The sequence below is a fragment of the Notolepis coatsorum genome (genome assembly GCF_963971535.1).
Source record: "Notolepis coatsorum genome assembly, chromosome: 2".
Lineage (NCBI taxonomy): Eukaryota > Metazoa > Chordata > Actinopteri > Aulopiformes > Paralepididae > Notolepis > Notolepis coatsorum.
Window position 1 is genome coordinate 171,048,019 of NC_140166.1, and position 24,068 is coordinate 171,072,086.

Here is a 24,068-nt window from a genome sequence, read left to right on the forward strand (position 1 = left end):
TAACCATCAACCATGAGCCTCAGATAGGGACACTTGGGATGTTTTGTGTGTGCAAGGCCGTAGGTTTGGTTTCAACATTGGGGGGGACACTTTAAGGCGAGACAATACCTTTTGCTTTTTTTGACATTGACATTTTGTTATATTTTGCTTCCTTAACATGTCTTATTTCAAACTAGTGGCAATAAAATATCGAAAACACACAATTAGTTGTTTATTTTACTTCATTTTGTCTGATTGTGTCCATAGATCACAATTACAATACAGAACTTTGAGGGTGTTTTCCCAAAAATGAGTTTTCTTACACGCAAGAGATGAAATGTCCCATTTCCCTAGCACCTACACACACCATACTTTCCAAATGTCTTTCTATCTATACCCTGCAAAAGGGGTTTGTTGATATATCATTCATAGCCTGATTTATAGTACATTTATACCAAAAAAACCTGGCGAAAATATTTTTTTATGACTGTAGACAGCATTTCCCGATTTATGGGATGATAAAAAGACATAGCCACAATCCCTTCTGTAAAAAGGTCATTGTGTTATGTGTCAACATAATGAAACAAAAATGTTGAATCTGGCATCATCCCATGTGTGATGTCTTTCCTGGCGATATATATAAATTAGGTAACGCCCATTTTGCTAATAATTTTTTTTTGTTTGCATATTAGGGGGTACTGTCTCACCGTAAGCGGGGGTCGGGTGGTCCCAGGACATTTTGAGCATCAAACACTATTCCTGCTTCCTGGTGTACTTTTATGCATCGATTTGTGCATTTTCTGCATCAATTTATGGTGGAAATATCTTTATTTATGTAAGGGAAAAGACAACATTCAGGTACCGACTGACACAAATATAATGGAATACAATGCAGTAAGGCTTCTCAGGCATTCTGTATTGCTTTCAAATATTTATGGTCCTGTATGGTCCTGAAGGGGTATCTAAAATGGGTGTGTGTGTGTGTGTGTGTGTGTGTGTGTGTGTGTGTGTGTGTGTGTGTGTGTGTGTGTGTGTGTGTGTGTGTGTGTGTGTGTGTGTGTGTGTGTGTGTGTGTGTGTGTGTGTGTCAGTGGCGAATCCTTATGGAAGCCAACGGAAGCCATGCCTCCCTAATATTAAAATATGAATTAATATCAAATATGAAATATGAAAAAAAAAAATAAAAAAAAAATAATATAGTTTACATTCTTTTTCATCTGTGTTATAATTTTTTTTTTTTTTTTTAAATGTCTCCCTCTTCTCCTTCTCACTCCCTCTAACACACTGTCAGCCTCACTATGCTCACTGCAGCAGGAGAGGAGGCAGATGGTAGGTCTATTTCTCCAGGCTTCCAGCATTATAGAGTCCAAATCCGATCCTAGCCAATCAGATTCGAGCTGACTGCCACACCCTAAAAGTTTAAAACGGGGCTGAGAGGAAAACACATGAGCATATTTTCCCCTCTGCACTCTGAACATTGTATTAACCCGTAACTGTTCCCACGGGCCGAATATTGCCCCGATCCTCGCGAGATTAAATCCACGGGGACCTCTCGGCGTGCCGAAGCTTTTCCTAAATCACTTCCATCATCGAAAACGAGGGGAAAAGGTCGGCTCGCGACCCTGAAAATGTCGCGTGATTTTAAAAACGCTGTATTAAGTGAGCCTATTATGGGATCCACGCGAGCTTTCTATCGTGGAAACATCTGGGCGTCCCGCAACTTTTACTGATTCACATGTAGCCCCTAAAATGCTTAGAAAAGGAAAACAGAAAGCGTGGAATAAACTCGCCGAAACGGAAAAGTGTCCCACGGGCGCGCCGTGATTCCGATCCGCGTGAAAATATTCACGGCCATAGAGGAGACCGTGGGACACCTTTTTGCAACCGAATATGTGTCTCGAATTTGCTCCCACGCGGCGCGCAAAATCGCGCAAGGAAAAATCGGACCAAAAATTAACCAATGCTCCAGCAGTATTAATGACCCTGATGTAAACAAGACAAATGTCTTTCTCTGGTCTGCATCCCCTTATACAATTGTGTGTATTGAGCCGTACTGTATTGTACCCATTCTGCAATCTGTTAAATAAAAAGAACGTTTGACTGGCCGCCGAGCCATACTGTAGTGTACATGGTGACTGCTTGACTTAAAAAAAAAAAAAAAAAAAAAAAAAAAAAATATTAATAAAAATATTTAATAATTTTTTTTTTAATAAATTTTTTTTGGCTTCCCCTGTTATTTTACCCACGCGACGCCACTGATGTGTGTGTGTGTGCGTGTGCGTGCGTGGGTGCGTGCGTGTGTATGTGTGTACGTGCGTGTGTGTGTGTGTGAGATCATTCCAGTCATTACCTGGCACAACAGCTGTCAGCACACCAAACAAATGAAGCAATCAATATCACCCTGTCTGCACAATAAATGCGCGAAGAGACAATTAAGGCGCGAGGAAATGTGTGAAATCGAATTAGTTGTATTATGTCTTGTGTAGCCACATGTCTTAACAGTTCTCACAGCACTTAACATATATAGTCGTTAGTCATTATCTTATAGTGCTGTAAAGGAAATTATACAATTCCACTGTGGAGTGTGGACGTGAAGCCCTGGCTGTCCTGCAGCGCCTCCTAGAGGGGAGCTTGTCAACTACAGCAGAATGGGGACGTGAGGGCTTGGTATCATGGTATATCTTTCTGCCTGTTAGAGAGCACACAATACAGACACGTGGTATATCTTTCTGCCTGTTACAGAGCACATACAGACATATGGTATATCTTTCTGCCTGTTACAGAGCACATACAGACATATGGTATATCTTTCTGCCTGTTACAGAGCACATACAGACATATGGTATATCTTTCTGCCTGTTACAGAGCACATACAGACACTTGGTATATATTTCTGCCTGTTACAGAGCACATATAGACACGTGGTATATCTTTCTGCCTGTTACAGAGCACATACAGACACGTGGTATATATTTCTGCCTGTTACAGAGCACACAATACAGACATGTGTCTCTTCCTTCAGGCTGCAGGAGTTGGAGGACCAGTATCGTAAAGAAAGAGAGGAAGCTAATAACATGCTGGAGCAACAGAGACTGGTAAGATACTGGATAAGAGCCTGGTAAGAGACTGGTAATCCTGGTAATCCAGAAGATACTGGTTGGATAAGGTACTGGAGAATAAGGTAACTGAGGCTCACTGAATTTTACTCCACACTGTGCTCACAAAGTACATTTCAGCGAGCCTCAGTCAGCTTGTACAGACAGGAGCGTGACTCTATTGGTTTGTGGCTAACTATCCGGAGCTAATATGAATAACAGCATGGACCGTGCTGAGAAAGGACTCTACCAATTTACAACATCATCGGTAAGCAAGAGGGCTAGGATCCAAATATCTGAATCAGATCCCATTAATGGTTCTGCAACTGGTCTTTTTTGTGTGAAAATAAGTGGTCCACATGTTAAAATAAAAGCTCTACATTCTGACAGCCATCACTGATTTGCTTATTGCACTGGCAGATTATTTAATTTGTTTTAAATATATATTTTCTAACAAAAAAAAATTGTTTCAGTGTGGAGTTCTCTCTCCTGATTAGATAAAGTGGGAACGGGATACCAGACAAATAAATGTCTGTTTACTGCAGAGCGGAAGGACTGGGAGACTCATGTTACTGACCAGACACACACCAAAAATACCACTTAAAGTATAGCACTTTTAAACGGGAGGGTAGACATAAAATGTCTTATGTCAGAACACAAATATGTCCTCTAATTCCTGGCAGTGGCCTGTTTGCCCGTTCTCATAGCGCTTTCAGACAGACACGGTTCTGGTTCTGGCTCCGGCTCCGTTCTGGAGTCTCAGAACCTTGGTGCTTTCTGGCCAACCAGACCACGTTCACACCAGTTAAGCAGAACCAAAGTTCCACCGTCCTCCGCCATCAACGGGGGGCGTTACTCAGGCGCAAAATGAGATTATTATACAGCACAAGTACAATACACCACCCAACCAGAGTGGATAAATAAATGCTCCAGAAATAAATAAATCCATAAATGAATTAAATGTAAAAAAAAAAAATCTTGTCAAGAGCCAATCGTCGTTCAGTATTGACATTACTAAATGAGATGTCATGCTAAATTATGTCATGTTCTACAGTAGGACTTACTACTATAATACCTAATAAAACAAGTCATTAGAATAATAGAAGCCTACTTTGCTGGAACGATTCATTTTGCACGTATACAGTACGTGCGCGTGTGTGTGTGTGCGCGCGCGTGCGCTGAGCTCACAGGCTGCCTCACTAAGCCGTTTCTCCACGCATTTATTTAGTTTAGCAATAGGAATACATCAAACCAACAATAAATAATATCGTAGAGAAGAAGACAGTATATGGCATATTAATACAGTACTGTATATTCCACTATACAGTAGCTATATCCACGGCGATCGGTTTAGTTCTTATTTATTTAGTTTGCAGTGTGTGTGTAATGCTCACGATGCCTCATTGAGTCAGGACTATAAATGCAAAGCAAAATGATTAATGATACAAATATTGTCATATTAATTATCATTATAATTATTTAATTCCACGGATGTCTGTAGTATCGGAAATCCCCAATGACTTGTCCCAGAGAAAGCTGTTGAAAACACGGGCGCACACCGGTCTGTCCGACTTACGACTGCCTTTTCGAGTTGGTAAATCCTACAACGAATTTACAATACGAAGCCGTTCGAGAATGCCGAATAAGTACGTAAATCGAGTTACGAAGGAATTCCTTGGTAACTTTTACTTATGTCCGTTCGAGAATGAAGGCCATTGTTGTCAGTCTCCATCCTTCTGTCGCTTCCTTTTCTTTTGCTTGTCTTCACAGCCTATAATATGACACGCCCACTGATGATGTCGTGGTTCCAAGGAAAAACAAAACATTTTTGGTTCCAGCTGAGAACCAACTTTTAGGGCTAATATAGGTGATTATGCTGTCAATTCTCTAGGATTACGAGAGCAAGCTGGAAGCTCTCCAGAAGCAGGTGGACCGATATTACCCAGATCTTACAGAGGAAGACGAGGAACCAGAGGAGGAAGGTAGAGTAGCAAAGAAGCTATATCAACACATACATCCATCCAATGCTTAATGTTGTCGGGAGATCAAATCGCTTGACATCGTCTTGTGTCCTCGTTGGACCCACAGTGCAGTGGACGGAGAGGGAGACGGAGCTGGCCGTGTGGAGCTTCCGCAAGTGGAGGAGCTACCAGTTCACTTCTCTCCGTGACCTGCTGTGGGGCAACGCCATCTTCCTCAAGGAGGCCAACGCCATCAGTGTGGAACTGAAGAAGAAGGTTCTAGAAGCTACTGTCTATAATACATCCACACTCTATTTTGTCCCATTGTAGTTGACTTTCCAATGGATTATTGCTAGCGTCTTTAGTTCGTGCTATGTTTTGATTTGCTCAAATTTGAATATTGAATTCCTAAAAAAAATAATACACTGTTCTAAGTATATAAAACAACTTACTAGCAAGATAACTATCTGTTTACTGACGTTAGCCCTCTATTCATCATTAGGTTTTGTTATTTCTTTCATCCAAATAATTTCATTGAACTTTAATTAACGCAACAATCCAGCATCCTCAAATTCAAACTAACTCATTATCAGAAAATGTGATTATTGTTTGGGGACATGTGTGAGATTGTGTGCATAATAAAAATATTTGCATTGTTTTTTTTGTGTTGGGTGAAGTGCCCTTTAACCTGCCCCGTCGGTCTGACCTTGTGTTATCTCCACACCTCCAGGTCCAGTTTCAGTTTGTGCTGCTGACAGACACCCTGTACTCCCCGCTGGCCCAAGACCTGCTGCCCGCCAAGGACAAGCGCCGAGAGAAGCACCACTTCCCACGCACCATCGTGGCCGTGGAGGTGCAGGATCAGAAGAACGGGGCCACACACTACTGGACACTGGAGAAATTAAGGTACCCGTGCTTGTGGCATGCAGTGGGACTCAGTATAGGAGCCAAGGACCCCCTTTAACCCTTTCACTACCACACTACAGAAGGTTAACCTTTCACTACCACACTGCAGACGGTTAACCCTTTGTCGTGTGGCAGTGAAAGGGTTAACCTTCCGTATTGTCGCAGTGAAAGGGTTAACCCTTTGGTAGTGAAAGGGTTAAATACATCAGTCCAGGGACCCACATTTATTTTATTTTGTGCATTGTTTAGTACAGAATTGACATATTTCAAACCCACTGTCTTTTCTTGATCCTCCAACAAAAGCACATTATTCATACTAGTGAGAATATCTTTGACTTGATTTGACTTTGACTGATTATGCACATTATTTCCCTTGTGGTTTAATGTGGTGGTTTTTGCTGCCCCCTGCAGGCAGAGGTTGGATATGATGAGGGAGATGTACGACCGCGCTGCCGAGGTGCCCAGCACCACCATCGAGGACTGTGAGAACGTCATGACCGGAGGAGACCCCTTCTACGACCGCTTCCCTTGGTTCCGTCTCGTTGGCAGGTAAACTCTGACTGAGACCCGGCGGCACGTCCTCCGGGGCCTTAACAGTCAATTCTATTTTCACAACCTTCCCGGGAACTGTCCCAAACCTCACGTTGAACCTCATCTACTGTCCCGGGGACCGTCCCTAAATCTGTTTTGTTCTGTCAGTTGACTCTCAGTCGTCCCTGGGACGTCGAGACGCTTGTTAATCCCTTGGTCAAGTCGTACAGACCCCCTCATGTGGCCTGGGGGAGGTAGGGATAGATCAGCAGTCTTTTGCCCTGTTAACACTTACAAGGTAGTATTGATCCATAGTATTGAACATACTCATACAGCCTCTCACCATCATCCTGATCTGCAGGGTTCAGTTTAGTTCAACGTGGTTATTTCAATTACTATATTGTGTAAAAAGAATAATAATAATAATACATGACAACTTTTTTTTGTATTTTGAACCTTCTAGTGCAGATGAAGTGATGAAGTGAGCTAGAGCAGCACTGGTGTCGGGTCTGTAATAGTTCTGACACCAGAGTTTAGTAGGCTTTACATGCGTTCTCATTAAGGCCATCTTGTCTCAAACCTATGCTGTGTGCATAGCACTCCTTCATCTTTCTTCAATCCACTCTCAATTAGTTTGAAAGGGCCACAAAGGGCTCATCGGGCATCATTTGTTACTATACGGTACTAACATATTTCTGTAAGGAACCTTTTAAGTGTACAGTATGTTATCAGACACATTCCTGAGTCAAATTAGACTTTCATCTCCTGATCTTTTTTTTTGCAGTGTATTTCTTCCGACTTTCAGTGTACTGAGATCTTGATATATGAGGCCCCTTGTTTCTAAATTAAAGGCTTGATCCTGACAGATTTCTTTAGATACTTTTATAAAAAGCCAAGATGGATGATCTGGTGTACATGGGCTTGTAACATCAACACAACCAACGTTTTATTTATATATATAGATATATAGATATTAACAAAACAAAAACCTGGCTCCTGAGATACCCAGATATAGTGTTATGTCACCTCTTTAGTGGTAAAGGTGTCCTTTAGCCACAAGGAACGTTCTCATATCCCAGGTCAGAACCCCCAAATGAATGCACCATAGGCCACAGACTCTTTTTGGAGATTTTGTCAAAGCGACCCCCCATCTGAGAAGATTCTTTGTAGTTACTCCAGAATTATATAACAGTGGAGAAAGTGAAACCTAGTCACTGTAATATGTTCTCCCATTGGGCTTAACTTCTAGTTAATTAAATGGTGCAATTGACTGAGGCACATCACAATGGCTCAGCGGGTTAAAGTGTAGTACCCTGAACTTGCGACATCGGTAGATGTTGAATCCTGCTCGTGAACTTTGTCACCTGTCTCTCTCTTCCCCCCCAATCTTGTCCGTGTCTAGTCCGCTGTATGCCATCCAAATAGAACAAAGAAACCACCATAAAAACGATCTCAGAACACACACAGCCGTATCCATTCAAAGTGAGCCAGGTTTTTCTCCCGAGGCCCAGTAGTACACCTGGTCCTCTTGGTTGAAGAAGTGTGTATGTTTCTATCTTACTGTACTAACACCGTTCCCCTTCCCTCTCACCCTCTTGGTTGAAGAAGTGTGTGTTTCTATCTTGCTGTACTAACATAGTTCCGTATCTCTGGCTGCTCCAGAAACCCCATTTTCAAGGCATGCATGAGCGAGCGCATGAGTGACCCCACTCCGTCCCCCACCCTCTCCACCTCTGACTTTACTGACCTGACCGACTCGCGGCGCGAGGGGCACGGGGAGGAGGAGGAGTTGGAGGAGTTGGAGGACCTGGACGATGATATCTTTTTGGACGACCCGTGCCCCGAGCTCGGGGGAGAGGAGGAGGAGGATGATGATGATGATGATGATGATGAGCGAGAGCTCTGCCGAGGCTCCAGCGAAGGCCAGGATCCCTTTTACGACCGCACGCCGTTATTCAGTGTAGTGGGAAGGTTGGTGAGGTTTCAGGGAGCGTGCTGGGGGGGGAAACTAGCTCTTTCACGCTGAGACACGGGGTCCGCCACTCGGGTCAACATGCAGACATTCACACTGACGTAGGGAAGTCGACGCGCGTCACAGACGATAAAGAGTATCGCTGCAGGCCCACCGCAGCTACGCACAGAAACGACCGCAGGGATTCTCTTGACGGGATCGCGTGTGTGCGCACGGGTAGAGCGAGCACAAGGAGGACGCGCATGGAATCAAAGTTACTGAAACACGTCTTCATTGCAGGGTGGTGGTCGGGTCACTGTTGTGGCAACTGGTCCACAATGGCCTGTATTGTATTTTTTATTATTTTTTATACAAATGTACATTTCCTTTGCTGTTTTGTTGGGACACGTAAACTGTGGTTTTGACCATAGCATGGAGACATTAGCGGGAGTGACATCATCTTGGGACACATTCGACCGAGAGATCAGAGACGAAGCGCCCTCTTGTTATGAGCTATTAATTGTGTCCACATCTTTAGCCGCTCCCCGCCCTCAATCTGTTAGCGCTCCAGCTATACCATCCCCTGCCTCGGCCTCTCGCCAGTCCCTTCGAAATTCCGAGAGGGCAGATGTTGTCGCTTTCCAGCACTAAGTCACGCTATCCTCGTAAAATAATCTCATGTCACTATGATCAAAACCACGATGACACTGACAAAGCGGCCCATATTCTCTCTGAATGCAACACTGAATGGACACTGGTAGACATTTCTGGTTTTAAGCTTATCTTTATCCTTTTCATACTCCTGCCTTTAATGTCATCTGATTAGATTCGTCTTGTGAGCACATACCTCGACTGTTGTTCTTCCTTACGGTCCACTCTACCGGGATCTAAATGCTTACAATTCTGCCTTTTTTACATATTTTCTATGAATCAATCTGGGGTCAATTCATGCCACTTGCTTTGATAGACCTCCAAGCAATGTTGATGAAGGCTCAACGGCTGTTTGGGGTGTGTGTCTCACGTTGTGTGTTTGTGTAGACGGCGAGAGAAATTAGTGGCTTTTTGAAGACGACCATTAGCGCTGACATGTCTCATGGAGTGTATATATATATACAGTATATATTCGGATCTGATTTGCATAACAAACACGAGCAAGTCTCACGGCACGATGTTCTCGCCACGTGCCGTGAAAAAGCCATCTGATATAATATGTATGAGAGAAAGAAAAGAGTCTGGAAAAATTATTTGAAATGAAGGACGACTCGAAAAGGACGACTCGAAATCTCAAGATGAAAGAGCTGGTTTCTGCTGCAGCAGTCTCTTTTAGGCATGCCAGAGCACAAGTCTTTTCATTTTGACCTTTTGTTTTTGTCAAATTTTGTCCAAGTCTTTTTTTTTTACTTTTTTTTTTATGATGGATGAGTTATTGCCCCTCTCTTTTGCACAAACTACCGTTGCACTCCAGTACTGGGAGACGGGCTTACTTTGATTTCAGGTGTAATCCTTTGTTTAGTTTTTTTTTGTGTAGCATACCGTACGTCAAGCTGTTGGCAGTGTTGATTCAAGCTAAGCCATAATTTCCGTATGCTTGTTTCTGTTCCTTTATCGCTTTTGATTCCTTTAGAGTCAAGAAGCTGAACGCTTTTTTTGTTCACTTTTTCTTTTTTTTTGTCCTGAGCATGCCTTCTTTGCACCTCACCAATCTTGTCATACTCCTCCCCCTCCTACCATTCTTTTACCCTTAAATGTCTACCCCCCCCCCCACCCATTGGCTCTTGGGAAATATGGTCCAATTAGATCAAATGACTGTCCTATAGCTGATCACCATCACAGTATAAACAAACTGAGGAGAGAGGAGCAATCCTAAAGATGTTCCTACATGTATCTATTAGAACAGTAGGTGATCAACAACTCTATGAATACTATTGATGAATACCATTGATTGGACTGTATACCCTATTCGTGGTCTGTCTACCATGTATCTGACACATCATTTCATCATCTGAGAACATCGTTTCACTGATCTGTCCAGTATTGAGCTAAGCTACAATTTCCCTGTAGGCTCTCACTGGGCTAAGTAAATCTTTAAATGAATGTGCTTTTCTGAGACGGGAAGCTCAGGGTGTATTATTGCCGCTCTAAGTACGCTCTCCTGTGAAATGTATCACAATCTGAACATTGACCAGTTCAATTTGAAACAGAACTACTATTTCGCCGACTGCACTACGCTCTGTAAACTTCCGCACTCTAGCTAGTGGTAGAGAGGGGCCGGGCAGCTGATCACAAATCCTGACCTCATGTTGGACTTTACTAGCTAGTAAAGTATATATTCTTTTGTTACAAACTATTTGTAACGCAGTCTATTGGGAAAAGCACATTTATCGTTGCTTTTGCAAAGGATCTACGATTGTCCACTGTCTGCTATTGTAGCCCAGTGAGAGCGTGCAGGAAGATTGTAGCTTAGCTCAATACTGGACCAATCAGTGAAATGATGGTCTTACTTAAATTATGTGTCAGGTATACATGGCAGACAGATCGCGATTAGGGTTTAAGGTCCAAAGTAGCAAAGTTTAAGCACAGCCTGGAATCTGGATGGCTGCAGATCTACTGTTACTTATTGTAGTTTTTAGCACATTGAGCCACTCTTTCCTCCTTGCGTTAGTTCACCAGTCAGAGGATAGAAATTACTACACAGGGTTAAAGGGAGAGCTTTAATTTTTTGGAAACGAAGCCCCATGTCCTCCTTACCAGTGATGATGTGGATCAGTGGAGTCCCTTCTCCACACAGGTCACGCTGTTCCTCACACAGTGTACCAGCTCTGGGTTGTTAGACTCAAACTAATGCAAAGTCAATGGGGTCGAGCTCCTCTCTGTACAAGCCCACTGAAATCTACTCTGTGTCCCTAATGGAGTCAATTTCAGTGAGCTTTAGTCAGCTGGTACAGACAGGGGTGTAAAAAGTACCCAGAAATTATACTTAAGTGAAAGTATGGGTACCGTCTCAAAATCGTACTCAAGTAAAAGTCAGAGTATCTGGCTAAAAACACACTTGAGTAAAAGTAAAAAAGGTTTCTACTTTTAGATGTACTTAAGTACTAAAAAGTTAAAGTAAAAACCTTGCTTCTGACTGTCTGTTCTTCTGATAGCAGGTGTTTAATCAAAGATCCCCCCTTTCTAGTCTTGCACAAGGACCAATCAGCATGGGTATGGGCGGGTTAATTTTCCATTGATTTGATTGGCTGTTTTTAAATAAAGTGCGGCCGCAGGATTAATAGCGTTAATGTTAGTTCGGCCAAAGAAACAAATATACTAATTAAAATTGTTGGACCTGCGAGATTTGTACTTTGTAGGTCTGCATTTTAAATGTAAGGCGTAATAAGTATGTTTTTTTTCTCTGAAATTGAATTGAGTACAAACCGAATAATACTTGAGTAAAGTACAAATCCCCAAAAACAGTACTTAAGTATTGTAACAAAGTGCAATTACTCAAGTACTTTACACTCCTGGCTGGTACAGACAGGGGGCTTGACGCTGTTGACGTTGCATTAATTTGTGGCTAAAAGTAGCCGGAGCTAGTATGAGGGGGGAAACATGGATTGTGCTGAGAAACAGCATCGTTGGTAAACAGGAATGAAAGAGTTCAGAACAAAATTCTTTAAAATGGAACACCATTCACAGGGATGGGTATCCTCTTCATATTTATGTACTGTATTATGTAGAGCATCAGACAGATAGATGAGTTAAAATACATAAACATAATACTAATAAGCTTAGTATTGAGCTGGGCCCGTAATCACAAAGCCTGTGAAAGTGGTGGAGTGCTGATCTAGGGTCTGCTTCAGTCTGTTAATTAAGGTTGGGAAGACCGTTCACTGGTCACTGACCCCAAGTCAGCAGCACTCACACACAGATTATTATGCGTGCCTATTAGTTTTACCATCAGTTGAAGTACAGGTATAGTTTCACCATGCAACACATGCTCCTTAGCCTCGCCAAGCTTTTCATCAGCTCAGATGAGACAACTCAAAACAACAAAAGCTCAGAATGACTGCATGTGCCACATCGTCGTCCTGACGACATCATCATCACCATTAATACATGTTGAGGAGAACCCCCCCTCCCCCCTCCATGAGAAGTGATAGTAAAGGGAAGCCATGGCCATCGCGAGAGCAGTCCCAGCTTTCAGTTTGGTTGCTTTGCAGCTCTGTGTTCTTCTGTTTGTCTGGTCCAGTGATATTAACGTTAACGTCTTCGGTATGCGCCCTCTTCTCATGCCTGTGTTGTCTTTTAATACTCTCTCTCTCTCTCTCTCTCTCTCTCTCTCTCTCTCTCTCTCTCTCTCTCTCTCTCTCTCTCTCTCTCTCTCTCTCTCTCTCCCCTCCTCTCTCTCTCTCCCTCCTGCTCTCCCTTGCTCCCCCCCTCTCTCTCTCACTCTCTCTCTCTCCTCCCCTCCCCCCTCCTCTCTCTCCCTCCTGCTCTCCCTTGCTATTGCCCCCCTCCCCCTCTCTATTCCCTCTCTCTCTCTCTCTCTCTCTCTCTCTCTCTCTCTCTCTCTCTCTCTCTCTCTCTCTCTCTCTCTCTCTCTCTCTCTCTCTCTCTCTCTCTCTCTCTCTCTCTCTCTCTCTCTTCTCCAATCTGCCTCTTCCTCCTGCTAAGGGCCTTTGTTTATCTGAGTAACCTGCTGTACCCGGTGCCGTTGGTACACCGCGTGGCCATAGTGAGTGAGAAAGGTGAAGTGAAAGGCTTCCTCCGGGTGGCAGTGCAGGCCATATCAGGTAAGGCCTGGACCAGCGATGTCAGTCTGGGTCACACAGCCAGGTTTATAGGGCTGTGTGCCGTGTAATACCAGGTGACATGCACTCTGTTTGGCCCAGAATGAGACAATGTGCACAGTATTAACCCTTTCACTACCGCACTACCAAAGGGTTAACCCTTTCACTGCCACACAGCAAAGGTTAACCCTTTCACTACCACACTACAGAAGGTTAACCATTTCACTACCACACTACAGATGGTTAACCCTTTCACTACCACACCACAGAAGGTTAACCCTTTCACTACCACACTACAGAAGGTTAACCCGTTCACTACCACATTACAGAAGGTTAACCCTTTCACCACCACATTACAGAAGGTTAACCCTTTCACTACCACACTACAGAAGGTTAACCCTTTCACTGCCACACTACAGACCGGTAACCCTTTCACTACCACACTACAGAAGGTTAACCCTTTCACTACCACACTACAGAAGGTTAACCCTTTCACTGCCACACTACAGAAGGTTAACCCCTTTCACTACCACACTACAGATGGGTAACCCTTTCACTACCACACTACAGGAGGTTAACCCTTTCACTACCACACCACAGAAGGTTAACCCTTTCACTACCACACTACAGAAGGTTAACCCTTACACTGCCACACCCTTTCACTACCACACCACAGAAGGTTAACCCTTTCACTACCACACTACAGAAGGTTAACCCTTTCACTACCACACTACAGAAGGTTAACCTTTCACTACCACACTACAGAAGGTTAACCCTTTCACTGCCACACTACAGAAGGTTAACCCTTTCACTACAACACTACAGAAGGTTAACCCTTTCACTGCCACACTACAGAAGGTTAACCCTTTCACTAGCACACTACAGAAGGTTAACCCTTTCACTACCACACTACAGAAGTGTGGTACAGGAACCCTTTCACACAGTGTGGTAGTGAACGGGTTAACCTTCTGTAGTGTGGAAGTGAAAGGGTTAAGCGATCAGCTGGATGAGACTTCTTGATAAAGTGAAGTGAAGCTTCTCTGTGTTTCCCTCCAGCTGATGAGGAAGCTCCAGACTACGGCTCTGGAGTCCGGCAGTCTGGCACCGCCAAGATATCCTTTGAAGACCAGCAGTTTGAGAAGGTAAGGGTCGCTTCTTTCTGTGTCTCGAATGTTTACCGTTTATGTGTGTGTGTGTGTGTGTGTGTGTGTGTGTGTGTGTGTGTGTGTGTGTGTGTGTGTGTGTGTGTGTGTGTGTGTGTGTGTGTGTGATTTTTGTTTGTCTTGCTTATTGTCTTGATTATTTGATTGTTTCTTGCTGATAAACATGAATGTTGTAATATACCTGCATATAACCCCTCTATATACTTACTTAAACACCTGCATATAACCCATAGCTCTGTATGACAGCATGTACAATAATGCTGTATATATACCATATATATATATTATGTATTGTCACCGCATATAAATCTATCCACATTCCACACCTGTCTGTATTTCCCTGCACATAGTCCTTTTACATATCTGTAGATACTATATCTATACCTGTACATATCCTACTCTTATGCTGGATGCTGGCCAGTATGACTACTACCACACTGTCTTTATACCTGTATCACTGTACATATTATACTACAACTCTGTACATACATCTGATTAGCACTACACTTAGTAGTACTAATTTGTATATGTTGTACCCAGTTTAATCACCTGTGTGGTTGGATACCAAACTTCTTTTTGTTGTACTGTAGGCCTACTTGTGCTGTATGATGACAATACATTTGAATCTAATCTTGGATTCTTGCATAGGTTGAACTGGTCTTGCCTGTGAATCGCCACTAGGGGCAGAGTGGCTAAGTGTGAGCGAATGAATGAATGAATGAATGAATGAGCGAGCGAGTGAGTTAGTGACATTGCCAGTCATAGAGATAGATGCTTCACATCTAAAATAAATCTATTAAAATAATAATAATCTAGGATGAACAAAAACCAACCAGAGGATTTCAAAACCGTTTTGCCCTGTGTTTTTAGTTCCAGTCAGAGTCCTGTCCGGTGGGACTGTCCCGCCTGGGGGCGTCCCAGGAGGAGCTCCGTATCGTGGAAGGGGAGGGTCCGAATGCTGAGATGGGACCCTCGGCCGATGAGGTCAACAACAACACATGTGCGTGTAATTCTATTCTGGGTGTGTTTGAGAAGGTGGTTCAGTATTGTGCTTGTATACGTACAGTAAGTACTATAGTGAGTAAAGGTGGTTCAGTCCTGTGCTTCTATATGTAGCAGGGTGGATTATCCCTGCTTTATGGGAGTGGATGTACACGACCACCTGGTAGTGAGAACGCAGCAGAGCTGGGTCCAGCTGAGTCCCTGACTGTAGGCCAGGAGAGTTGAAGTGGAGGTCGAGCAGCGGGAGTGGATGGGGCCTAGGATTCACTAACCTAGGGATGGTGCGCTGGTCCTTCTTGCCCTCCAGGGCGATCAGCAGTAGCTCCCCACACACCCACACTTCCCCCAATACTTCCTGGGCCCTCCCACACCCGATGGCAGTAAGGATGGATAATATATTCGCTCCCCAAAGCAGTACCCTTCCTGATTGACGAGTAGAGACCTTTCCCTATGAACTATAGGCAGGGGGTGGGGAAAGGGTTAAATTGTAATGAGCATTACCCGGAAAGGAAAGGGTTAGATAAAATGCACATTAACAGACACGCACACAGTGGTCCCATTGAACTCTCTTTTACTGAAAGTCTGGTTTACGTTACAATGATTTACACATGGATGAAAGTTATTCGCGCACTGGGCACCTAGTGCTCTCGCTCTACAATACAGACTAAAGTTCTTCCCACACTGGGCTAGACACAGTAATAACCTCTTCCCTTTAAGGGTTTATCTACTGCTTCGCTTCTCCGTAGGTGGGGAGAGAGGGGAGGAAGAGGGAGAGGGATAAAGTCATTCAATGGGATTTTTGTAAAAGAACACACATTATTATCACATTCAACCGAAATGACAGTGGGCCCACGTTGCAAATAAAAGTCCTATCTATAGCCGGCTTTTCCCCAAAATAATAAAGGTCAGGGCGCCCCTAAACACTGTTACCAGCGTCAGTTCAAAGCACTGCTTCTCTTCGCCCTTAAAGAGCCCGCGCCGCACAGAGAGAATGTCTACCGATAAAGTTTCAGCACTCGGAGCGCTCGCTGTAACCGGCTTGAGTGTACTTAACCAAGTGGCGGGCCTGCTCCCACCACCAACCGTCCGTGTGGTGAGATGGCCGTCGAGAGGTCCCGTGATAGCAGGCAGCGGGGCTTGGTAGACGTTGGGCAGGTGACTGCTGGGGTAACGGCTCGGAGGGGCTGGAGGAGCGTGCAGTGTAGTGACGTCCGCTGCTGGGCTGAAGGGGTGGGGCGACACGCAGGCTAAACTGTGGTGCTAGCCTAACTGAAGCTAAGCTGTGGGTCGTGGTAAACCCCCTGTCATGACGCCTATACTTCAGCTAAAACGCAATGTGGGCAATATCTACCACACTCTTCGGCAGTAGCTCGTCTGCTTCTTCGTTCACAATGTCTCTTCCGCATTAACTAAAAGCTAAGCTATCGCATACTCATTACTAACCCGCTTCGTAACTGGGTTTATATCTCGCGTGCTTGATGTCCGGAGCTCCAGCTCCGTGCCACCTCTTCCCTCTCTGGAAAACGATGAAGAGGAAGTTCCTCCGTCGGCGCCGCGCCCTGAGCCCATCCTTCTTCACCTGTGTCTCCCTGCCCAACGTCGCCACCAGCTCCCCCTGGCGGTACCTGTATCATGTCCCACTATTAAGTGTCAATGTTAGGATAGGGAGGATCAAGAGAGGTCAGCAAGTTAAGTATCAATGTTAGGATAGGGAGGATCAAGAGCGGTCAGCCAGTTACACAACGTCCTTGCGAACACAGAGAATGCAAGGAATTAACATTAGACACATTGAATTATTGTTAGACATATTCAGGTGTCTACATATACTTACGTAGTATAGTGAGTAAAGGTGGTTCAGTCCTGTGCTTCTATACTTACGTAGTATAGTGAGTAAAGGTGGTTCAGTCCTGTGCTTCTATACGTACGTAGTATAGTGAGTAAAGGTGGTTCAGTCCTGTGCTTCTATACTTACGTAGTATAGTGAGTAGCCTAAAGGTGGTTCAGTCCTGTGCTTGTATTAGTGAGTAAGATAAGATATTCTGAAATTAATGATTTTTTCTTTCCTTTCCTTTGTGTAAAATCAGTTATTAGAGAACAGGCATCATGAGGTATTTCCGTGCGTATACAGTGTATAGGTATGTAGTGTAGCGCGGCTGTGCTGCTAGTGTTGAGCTGTACTTCCTCGGTTGCTCTGTCCAGCGGACCCCGGAGACGAGCTGGAGAGCCCCCTGAAGGACGGCCCTCTGGACGGGACCCTGGAGCACCTGAGGGTCGGTAACGTCTTCACCTTCCGGGTGACCGTGCTGCAGGCCTCCAGCATCTCCGCCGAATACGCCGACATCTTCTGCCAGTTCAAGTGAGTAAGATGAGATGAGATGAGATAACATAAGAGATGAGATGAGATGAGATGAGATATTTTTTTTATATATATTTTTTTATTCGTACATGGAATTGTTACAGTCCAACAGTGCATATAGTTCACTTAATATGATCCACTAAATTCCATGGCCGAAAGGAACAGGAAGAGGAAAACTCTTATTGTACCTGCACCTACACAGTACACACATACAGTACACTGATAGACTGTTCATAGTGCAATGTTTACCAAACCAAACAAAATGTACATACTTATTTTGCAGAAATGAAAACATCAACACAATTAAATTAACATAAATAAATAGATTTTGTGTATCATCTATCCGTTAAATTGCATATTTACTGAGGTTCATTCATTTATACACACACACATTTATCTATAGTACACTGTTCTATTATATAATGTATTATTCTATATTATACTTCTATATACTATACTATTATACTATATAATTGTATTATTTTAATTGTATTATACTATAACTAAATGAGATGAGATGAGATAAGATATTCCTTTATTGATCCCCTTGGGGAAATGGAGTGTCATATTGTATCAGCATGGGGAGGGGAGATACAGGTATGGGCAGGGTAATAGAAGAAAGACATACATACTGTATAGACAATAGAATTGTATCTGAATATAAAATATGAGAATGAGAATGGACGTTGTGGACAGCGACTCCTACAGGTCGGTTGGGGGACGCCTGCACAGCAGAGACAGGAAATGGCGGGGGCAGTGTGAGCCTCCCACACGTTACACCTCGCCAATGAGAGTCCGCGCTGGCAGGTGAAAAGATGTGACAGGCTGCCTCCTTGTGTATCGGAGGCTTCTATCGCAAGGCTTCTATCCTCCCTACAACCGGCCAGTGGGGGGCATATGCGAGCAACGTTCAAGACAGGGGAGGGAAGAATTGGCACAGTGGAATTGGGATGGGAGAAAAATAGAAAAAGAGGAGAAAAAAGTGGATACAAAAAAAAAAGATACGTTATAATCTGTGCAGGTTTTGGTGGTTATTAAGAGTCACAAGTTCTGCCGCTGTTAGTTGCTGCCAGAGCCATAGACTGTGCTTGTAATCATACAATTATAATGACTTGTATTTTAAATGTCTAACACCGGTGTAACAGCCCTAAACCATTGGCATTTTCATAGTATGATGTAATATATATAATATATATATAATATATATTTCTATTATATTTTAAGGTGGTTGTTTTTTTTCCATCTCTGACTAATTTCAGTTTCATCCACCGCCATGACGAGGCCTTCTCCACAGAACCCCTTAAGAACACCGGGCGCGGCCCCCCCCTCGGCTTCTACCACGTGCAGAATGTAAGAAACATCAGTCCAACAACGCCAATGGTTCCAATGCAGCCCAGTGCCCTTCAGTAACACAAGCATTCTTTCATGGGTTTGACAGATCGCAGTGGAAGTCACCAAGTCCTTCGTGGAGTACATCAAGACCCAGCCCATAGTGTTCGAGGTGTTTGGCCACTACCAGAGGCAGCCCTTCCCTCCTCTCTGCAGAGATGTCATCAGGTACCGGGGCAGCTGGGAAGCCTAATACTGTATATCAATTCATATAGTCTGACAGGCACTAGCACACAATGTATTCTGGAGTGGTCATAAAATGCTACATGATCACATACCTTATCTTCTATTATTTATCTATTTATTTTAAATGTATATAGTGCCTCACACCTCATATGAGTGGTCTGCTAAGTTTTCATCTGATCTTTTGTCAGATTGATGGCATTTGTGGAGTGACACTTGAATAAAGTTGTATTCTTTCTTTTCGTTGTACTGTACAGTACTTGTATAATGCTGTATAATGACGATACATTTTAATCTAATCTAATCTATTCCTCTACCTACCTCTCTTTTCCAGCCCACTGCGTCCCTGCAGAAGACAGTTTCCGAGAGTGATGCCCTTGTCCAAACCTGGTAAGTAAATACAGATTCTTCAGTCAACAAAATGAAGTAAATGTGTATATTATTTGTGTTGCTATATTCATATGATATGGTGGCACTTCTCAGTTGGGTCATCTTGCCCGGAATGCCAGCTGTTTGTTCTTTGTTTGTTTGTTTGCTGCATTGTCTTTTGTTTGTGGTCTAAAGTCTCGTCACATTAGCTTTGTGTTGTTGGGTGTGTGAACTAGCGGACTCTGAGACCACCACGCCGGACCGGGAGAAGGCCATGGAGCTGATCCGATACCTGGTCCCAGAGGTGTTCAATGGGTCGCTGGTGGACTCGCTCTCAGGCCACGCCCTGTCCGCGGCTGGCTTGGCCGCCTCCTTCCTGCTGGAAGGGGAGGAGCAGGCTCAGCTAACGGCTCCGCTCACCTCTATCTGTTCCGTTATTAAAGCTCAGATGCCCGGTTGGTTACTGGTGTTGGATCCAAGAGAATCCTTGAAAGCTGAAAGCTCTTTTTTTATGTCTTATATCTTCATCAATCAATCAATCAATAAAATTTATTTGTATAGCACATTTAGACATGACGCTTGTCAACCAAAGTGCTTCACAGTAAGTCGCATAGCTAAAAACGAAAGAAAAGAAAAGTGCTAAAGTATAGAATGAACAGAAAATATAAACAACCAACGGACAGACAAAGAACCAAAACAACACGTCAACAAACAAGGCAAGAGTCAGAGTGAGTCAGGGAAGGCCAGGGAGTATAGATGGGTTTTGAGTTTAGATTTAAAAGACTCGATGGAGGGGGCAGATTTGATGGACATGGGGATGCCGTTGCAGGGGTCAGGGGCTGCAACAGCAAAAGCACCCCCCCCCCCCCCCCCCCCCCCCCCCCCTAGACTTGAAATTGGACCTACGGGTAGTTAGGAGACCCTTGTCAGCCGATCTGAGGGCCCTGACGTTGGTATAGGGGGTGAGGAGGTCTGCTAGGTAAACAGGGGCCTTACCATTTAGAGCTTTATGAACTAATAGGAGAACCTTGAATTATATTCTGTAGCACACCGGGAGCCATTAAATGCCATTAAAGGAGCAATAGGCGGCCATTGATTTGAGGCAGAACTTGAGCCAAATTGACAACGCCCTTCCCAATCAGAACGCATCAGGATGCCTCCAAAGCCACGCCCTGCTAGGTAGCTAGCAGACAGCTATGTGTTAGCAGCAGACCTTTGTGTATGTCAGCAACAAGCGTATGTCTCTAGAGGGTTTGATAGACAGCTCGCTTGTTCCAATCATTTGACTTGTTTTGATTGAATGTCTCTGTTTTAGCTCCTGCCCCTTACCGGAACAACAGATTATTTTCATTTCGGTGTCAAACGTCTTCTTTTTTTTGTACTATCGATTACTGTCGAGATATAAAAAGAAATCTAAAATGGTGCCAAAAATGAGCGGCCGCCTATTGATCCTTTAAGGGATGGCTTTCAAAGCCAAACTACTCTTAAGGTAACTGTGAGAAATACAGTGTGCTTCAGATATAATAACGGTTGCTATGATTTAAAAGTTAAGAGGTTTTCTGCAATTCTTTTTAACAGATATAAAAAGGAAGCTTTGTGGTTTCAAGGATTCTACAGTTGGATTGTCTTCTGTGTGTATTGTGTACTTGTGTGTCTACCATCCTCTTCCCCAACAGCTTTTCCTCTGAACACCTCTTCCTGAACTGGATTAGTGGGGCTCTCCACTAAGAGTAGCTGTTAAATATTATTATTAGATATCTCTTCTAAGATAGTGTTATGTGGGCTATGCAGAGTTATAATAGACTGTATACAGTATGTGACACTGCACAGTGTTTCTCTCAGTCACACCCTAATTGACCGTATTCACACGGCGGCCATTTTGTTCTTATGTCATGCTTGGGTTGGGATTCCTTTTCCTGTTCCCGGCCCGGGCTGCCGTACGAATACAGTCAACAGTGGCAGTAATACTGAAAACGACGACGAACTTACCTGAAATAGAACCACGGTTGACTATGTTGTCAATCCACACATCTGGAGGTAGTAGTGGATTCCATTAGTTTGCCTGGCAAGCCGGTAGACACTGTGGTGGTAGAATCTGATTTGTTTGCCTGGCAAGCCGGTAGACACTGCGGTGGTAGAATGTGATTAGTTTGCCTGGCAAGCCGGTAGACACTGCGGTGGTAGAATGTGATTAGTTTGCCTGGTAAGCCGGTAGACACTGCGGTGGTAGAATGTGATTAGTTTGCCTGGCAAGCCGGTAGACACTGCAGTGGTAGAATGTGATTAGTTTGCCTGGCAAGCTGGTAGACACTGTGGTGGTAGAATCTGATTCGTTTGCCTGGCAAGCCGGTAGACACTGCGGTGGTAGAATGTGATTAGTTTGCCTGGCAAGCCGGTAGACACTGCGGTGGTAGAATGTGATTAGTTTGCCTGGTAAGCCGGTAGACACTGCGGTGGTAGAATGTGATTAGTTTGCCTGGCAAGCCGGTAGACACTGCAGTGGTAGAATGTGATTAGTTTGCCTGGCAAGCTGGTAGACACTGCGGTGGTAGAATATGATTAGTTTGCCTGGCAAGCCGGTAGACACTGCGGTGGTAGAATGTGATTCGTTTGCCTGGCAAGCCGGTAGACACTGCGGTAGTAGAATGTGATTAGTTTGCCTGGCAAGCCGGTAGACACTGCGGTGGTAGAATGTGATTAGTTTGCCTGGCAAGCCGGTAGACACTGCGGTGGCTGAAGAGCCAATGCGGCTCTTAGTTTTCTCTGCAGATCTGACATTTTCGCTCTTAAGAACATGCTGAACCTTTGCTTCCACAGACAATATACTGTCACCTTATAACTCTTTCTCTGACTCCTGTACGGAGCCACGCAGTTTGCCAAGCTTTTCCTCACGATCTATTGTTTTATTGATCTACATTCTATCTATTGTTCAGGATCAATTGTTCTATTGATCTACAATCAATCTATTTTTATATTGATCTACATCAAATCTATTGATCAGGATCTATCTACATTTACATTTAATCATTTGGCTGACGCTTTTATCCAAAGCGACTTACAAGTTCTGTACGACAAGTCATCAGGAAGGGCACAACTCTATCAGCTGAGTAACAATGTTCATCAAAGTGTTGAGTGCTACAGTGTAGGTTAGTTTATTAGGACATGACAGTAAGGTTAGTTAGGGTTAGATTTAAAAAAAAATTCAGATAATGGTTGAAGAAGTGCGTCTTTAGTCGAGGGCGAAAAGATTGGATGGGTTTCGGCTGTCCTAACTGGGGTGGGTAGTTCATTCCACCATTGTGGGGCAAGGACTGAGAAAAACCAGCTTCTCCTTGATGACCCTCCTGGAGCTTGGATAGGAGTAGGTCTGAGACGGCCAGAAGATGCAGAGCGTAGGGGTCTTGAGGGTGTGTAGTTAGAGACCATTGACCGGAGGTAGGCGGGAGCGGTTCCCTTTGCTGCACGGTATGCCAGGTTGAGGGCCTTGAAGCGGATTCGTGCAGGAATGGGGAGCCAGTGCAGGTCCCTAAGAAGTGGGGTGACATGGGCCGACTTCGGTAGGTTTGAGATCAGGCGGGCCGCTGCGTTCTGAATGAGTTGAAGATCTTATTGTCTACAGAACTTGAGCATTGCTATTGCTAATGTGTTATAAGGGCAAACTTTGATACTATTGAAAATAAATACAACTAAATTTAAAAGTTCACATCATGCTTTTCCTCCGGCCCAGGAGAGATCAATCAATCAGTTAGCAGCTATAAAAAAAAAGAAGAAGCAAATATTTAAAAAACAATTGAGTGATTTCTGAAATATTTTTAAATATCAAATATAAATTAGTTTTATTGAAAATCAATTGACATGGGATTTACTTGAACTAAACAGACATTGTGATGTATAGATATAGAAAAACAATTCCATCTGATCATCCTGATATTCACTTGTTTCCCTATCGTCCAGCCCTTCCGCTCATGTCTGAGCAGCTCCTCTCTCCCCCTCCCTCCCTCCCTCTCGCTCTCTCTCTCTCTCTCTCTCTCTCTCTCTCTCTCTCTCTCTCTCTCTAGCTCTCTCTCCCTCATCTATCTCTCTCTCTCCCTGGACCACTGATTTCCTCTCTTCCTCCCTCCCTCTCTTTCTTTTGTAGGACTAGAGTTGTCTTCATCTCCCTCTGCTAGCTGGCAGTCTGCTGTCTCTCTTAGCGTTATTCTCTCTGACACCCGCCCTTCTCTCTCTCTCTCTCTCTCTCTCTCTCTCTCTCTCTCTCTCTCTCTCTCTCTCTCTCTCTCTCTCTCTCCGTGTCAAACTCAGTACCTGCCACCAAGCTGACAGCGTTGACCCGCCCGTCCGCAGGGCCGTGTCACTGCAAGTATGACCTCATGGTGTTCTTTGAGATCTGCGAGCTGGAGGCCAACGGAGAG

The 24,068-nt window shown here is 44.0% G+C and overlaps 1 protein-coding gene across 1 annotated transcript in view; it reads left to right on the forward strand.

Moving 5' to 3' along the window:
• kif1aa (kinesin family member 1Aa) overlaps window positions 1-24,068 on the forward strand; it is a gene marked incomplete at its 5' end in the record, with an annotated part of 122,369 nt that overhangs the window by 68,985 nt on the left and 29,316 nt on the right. The window contains 13 exon segments of the mRNA XM_084308731.1: window positions 3,001-3,073; window positions 4,965-5,055; window positions 5,162-5,310; window positions 5,765-5,940; window positions 6,352-6,489; window positions 13,079-13,197; window positions 14,251-14,336; window positions 15,228-15,363; window positions 17,559-17,715; window positions 18,975-19,065; window positions 19,154-19,272; window positions 19,622-19,677; window positions 23,959-24,067. Of these exon segments, the coding sequence (XP_084164857.1) occupies window positions 3,001-3,073; window positions 4,965-5,055; window positions 5,162-5,310; window positions 5,765-5,940; window positions 6,352-6,489; window positions 13,079-13,197; window positions 14,251-14,336; window positions 15,228-15,363; window positions 17,559-17,715; window positions 18,975-19,065; window positions 19,154-19,272; window positions 19,622-19,677; window positions 23,959-24,067 (1,500 nt within the window).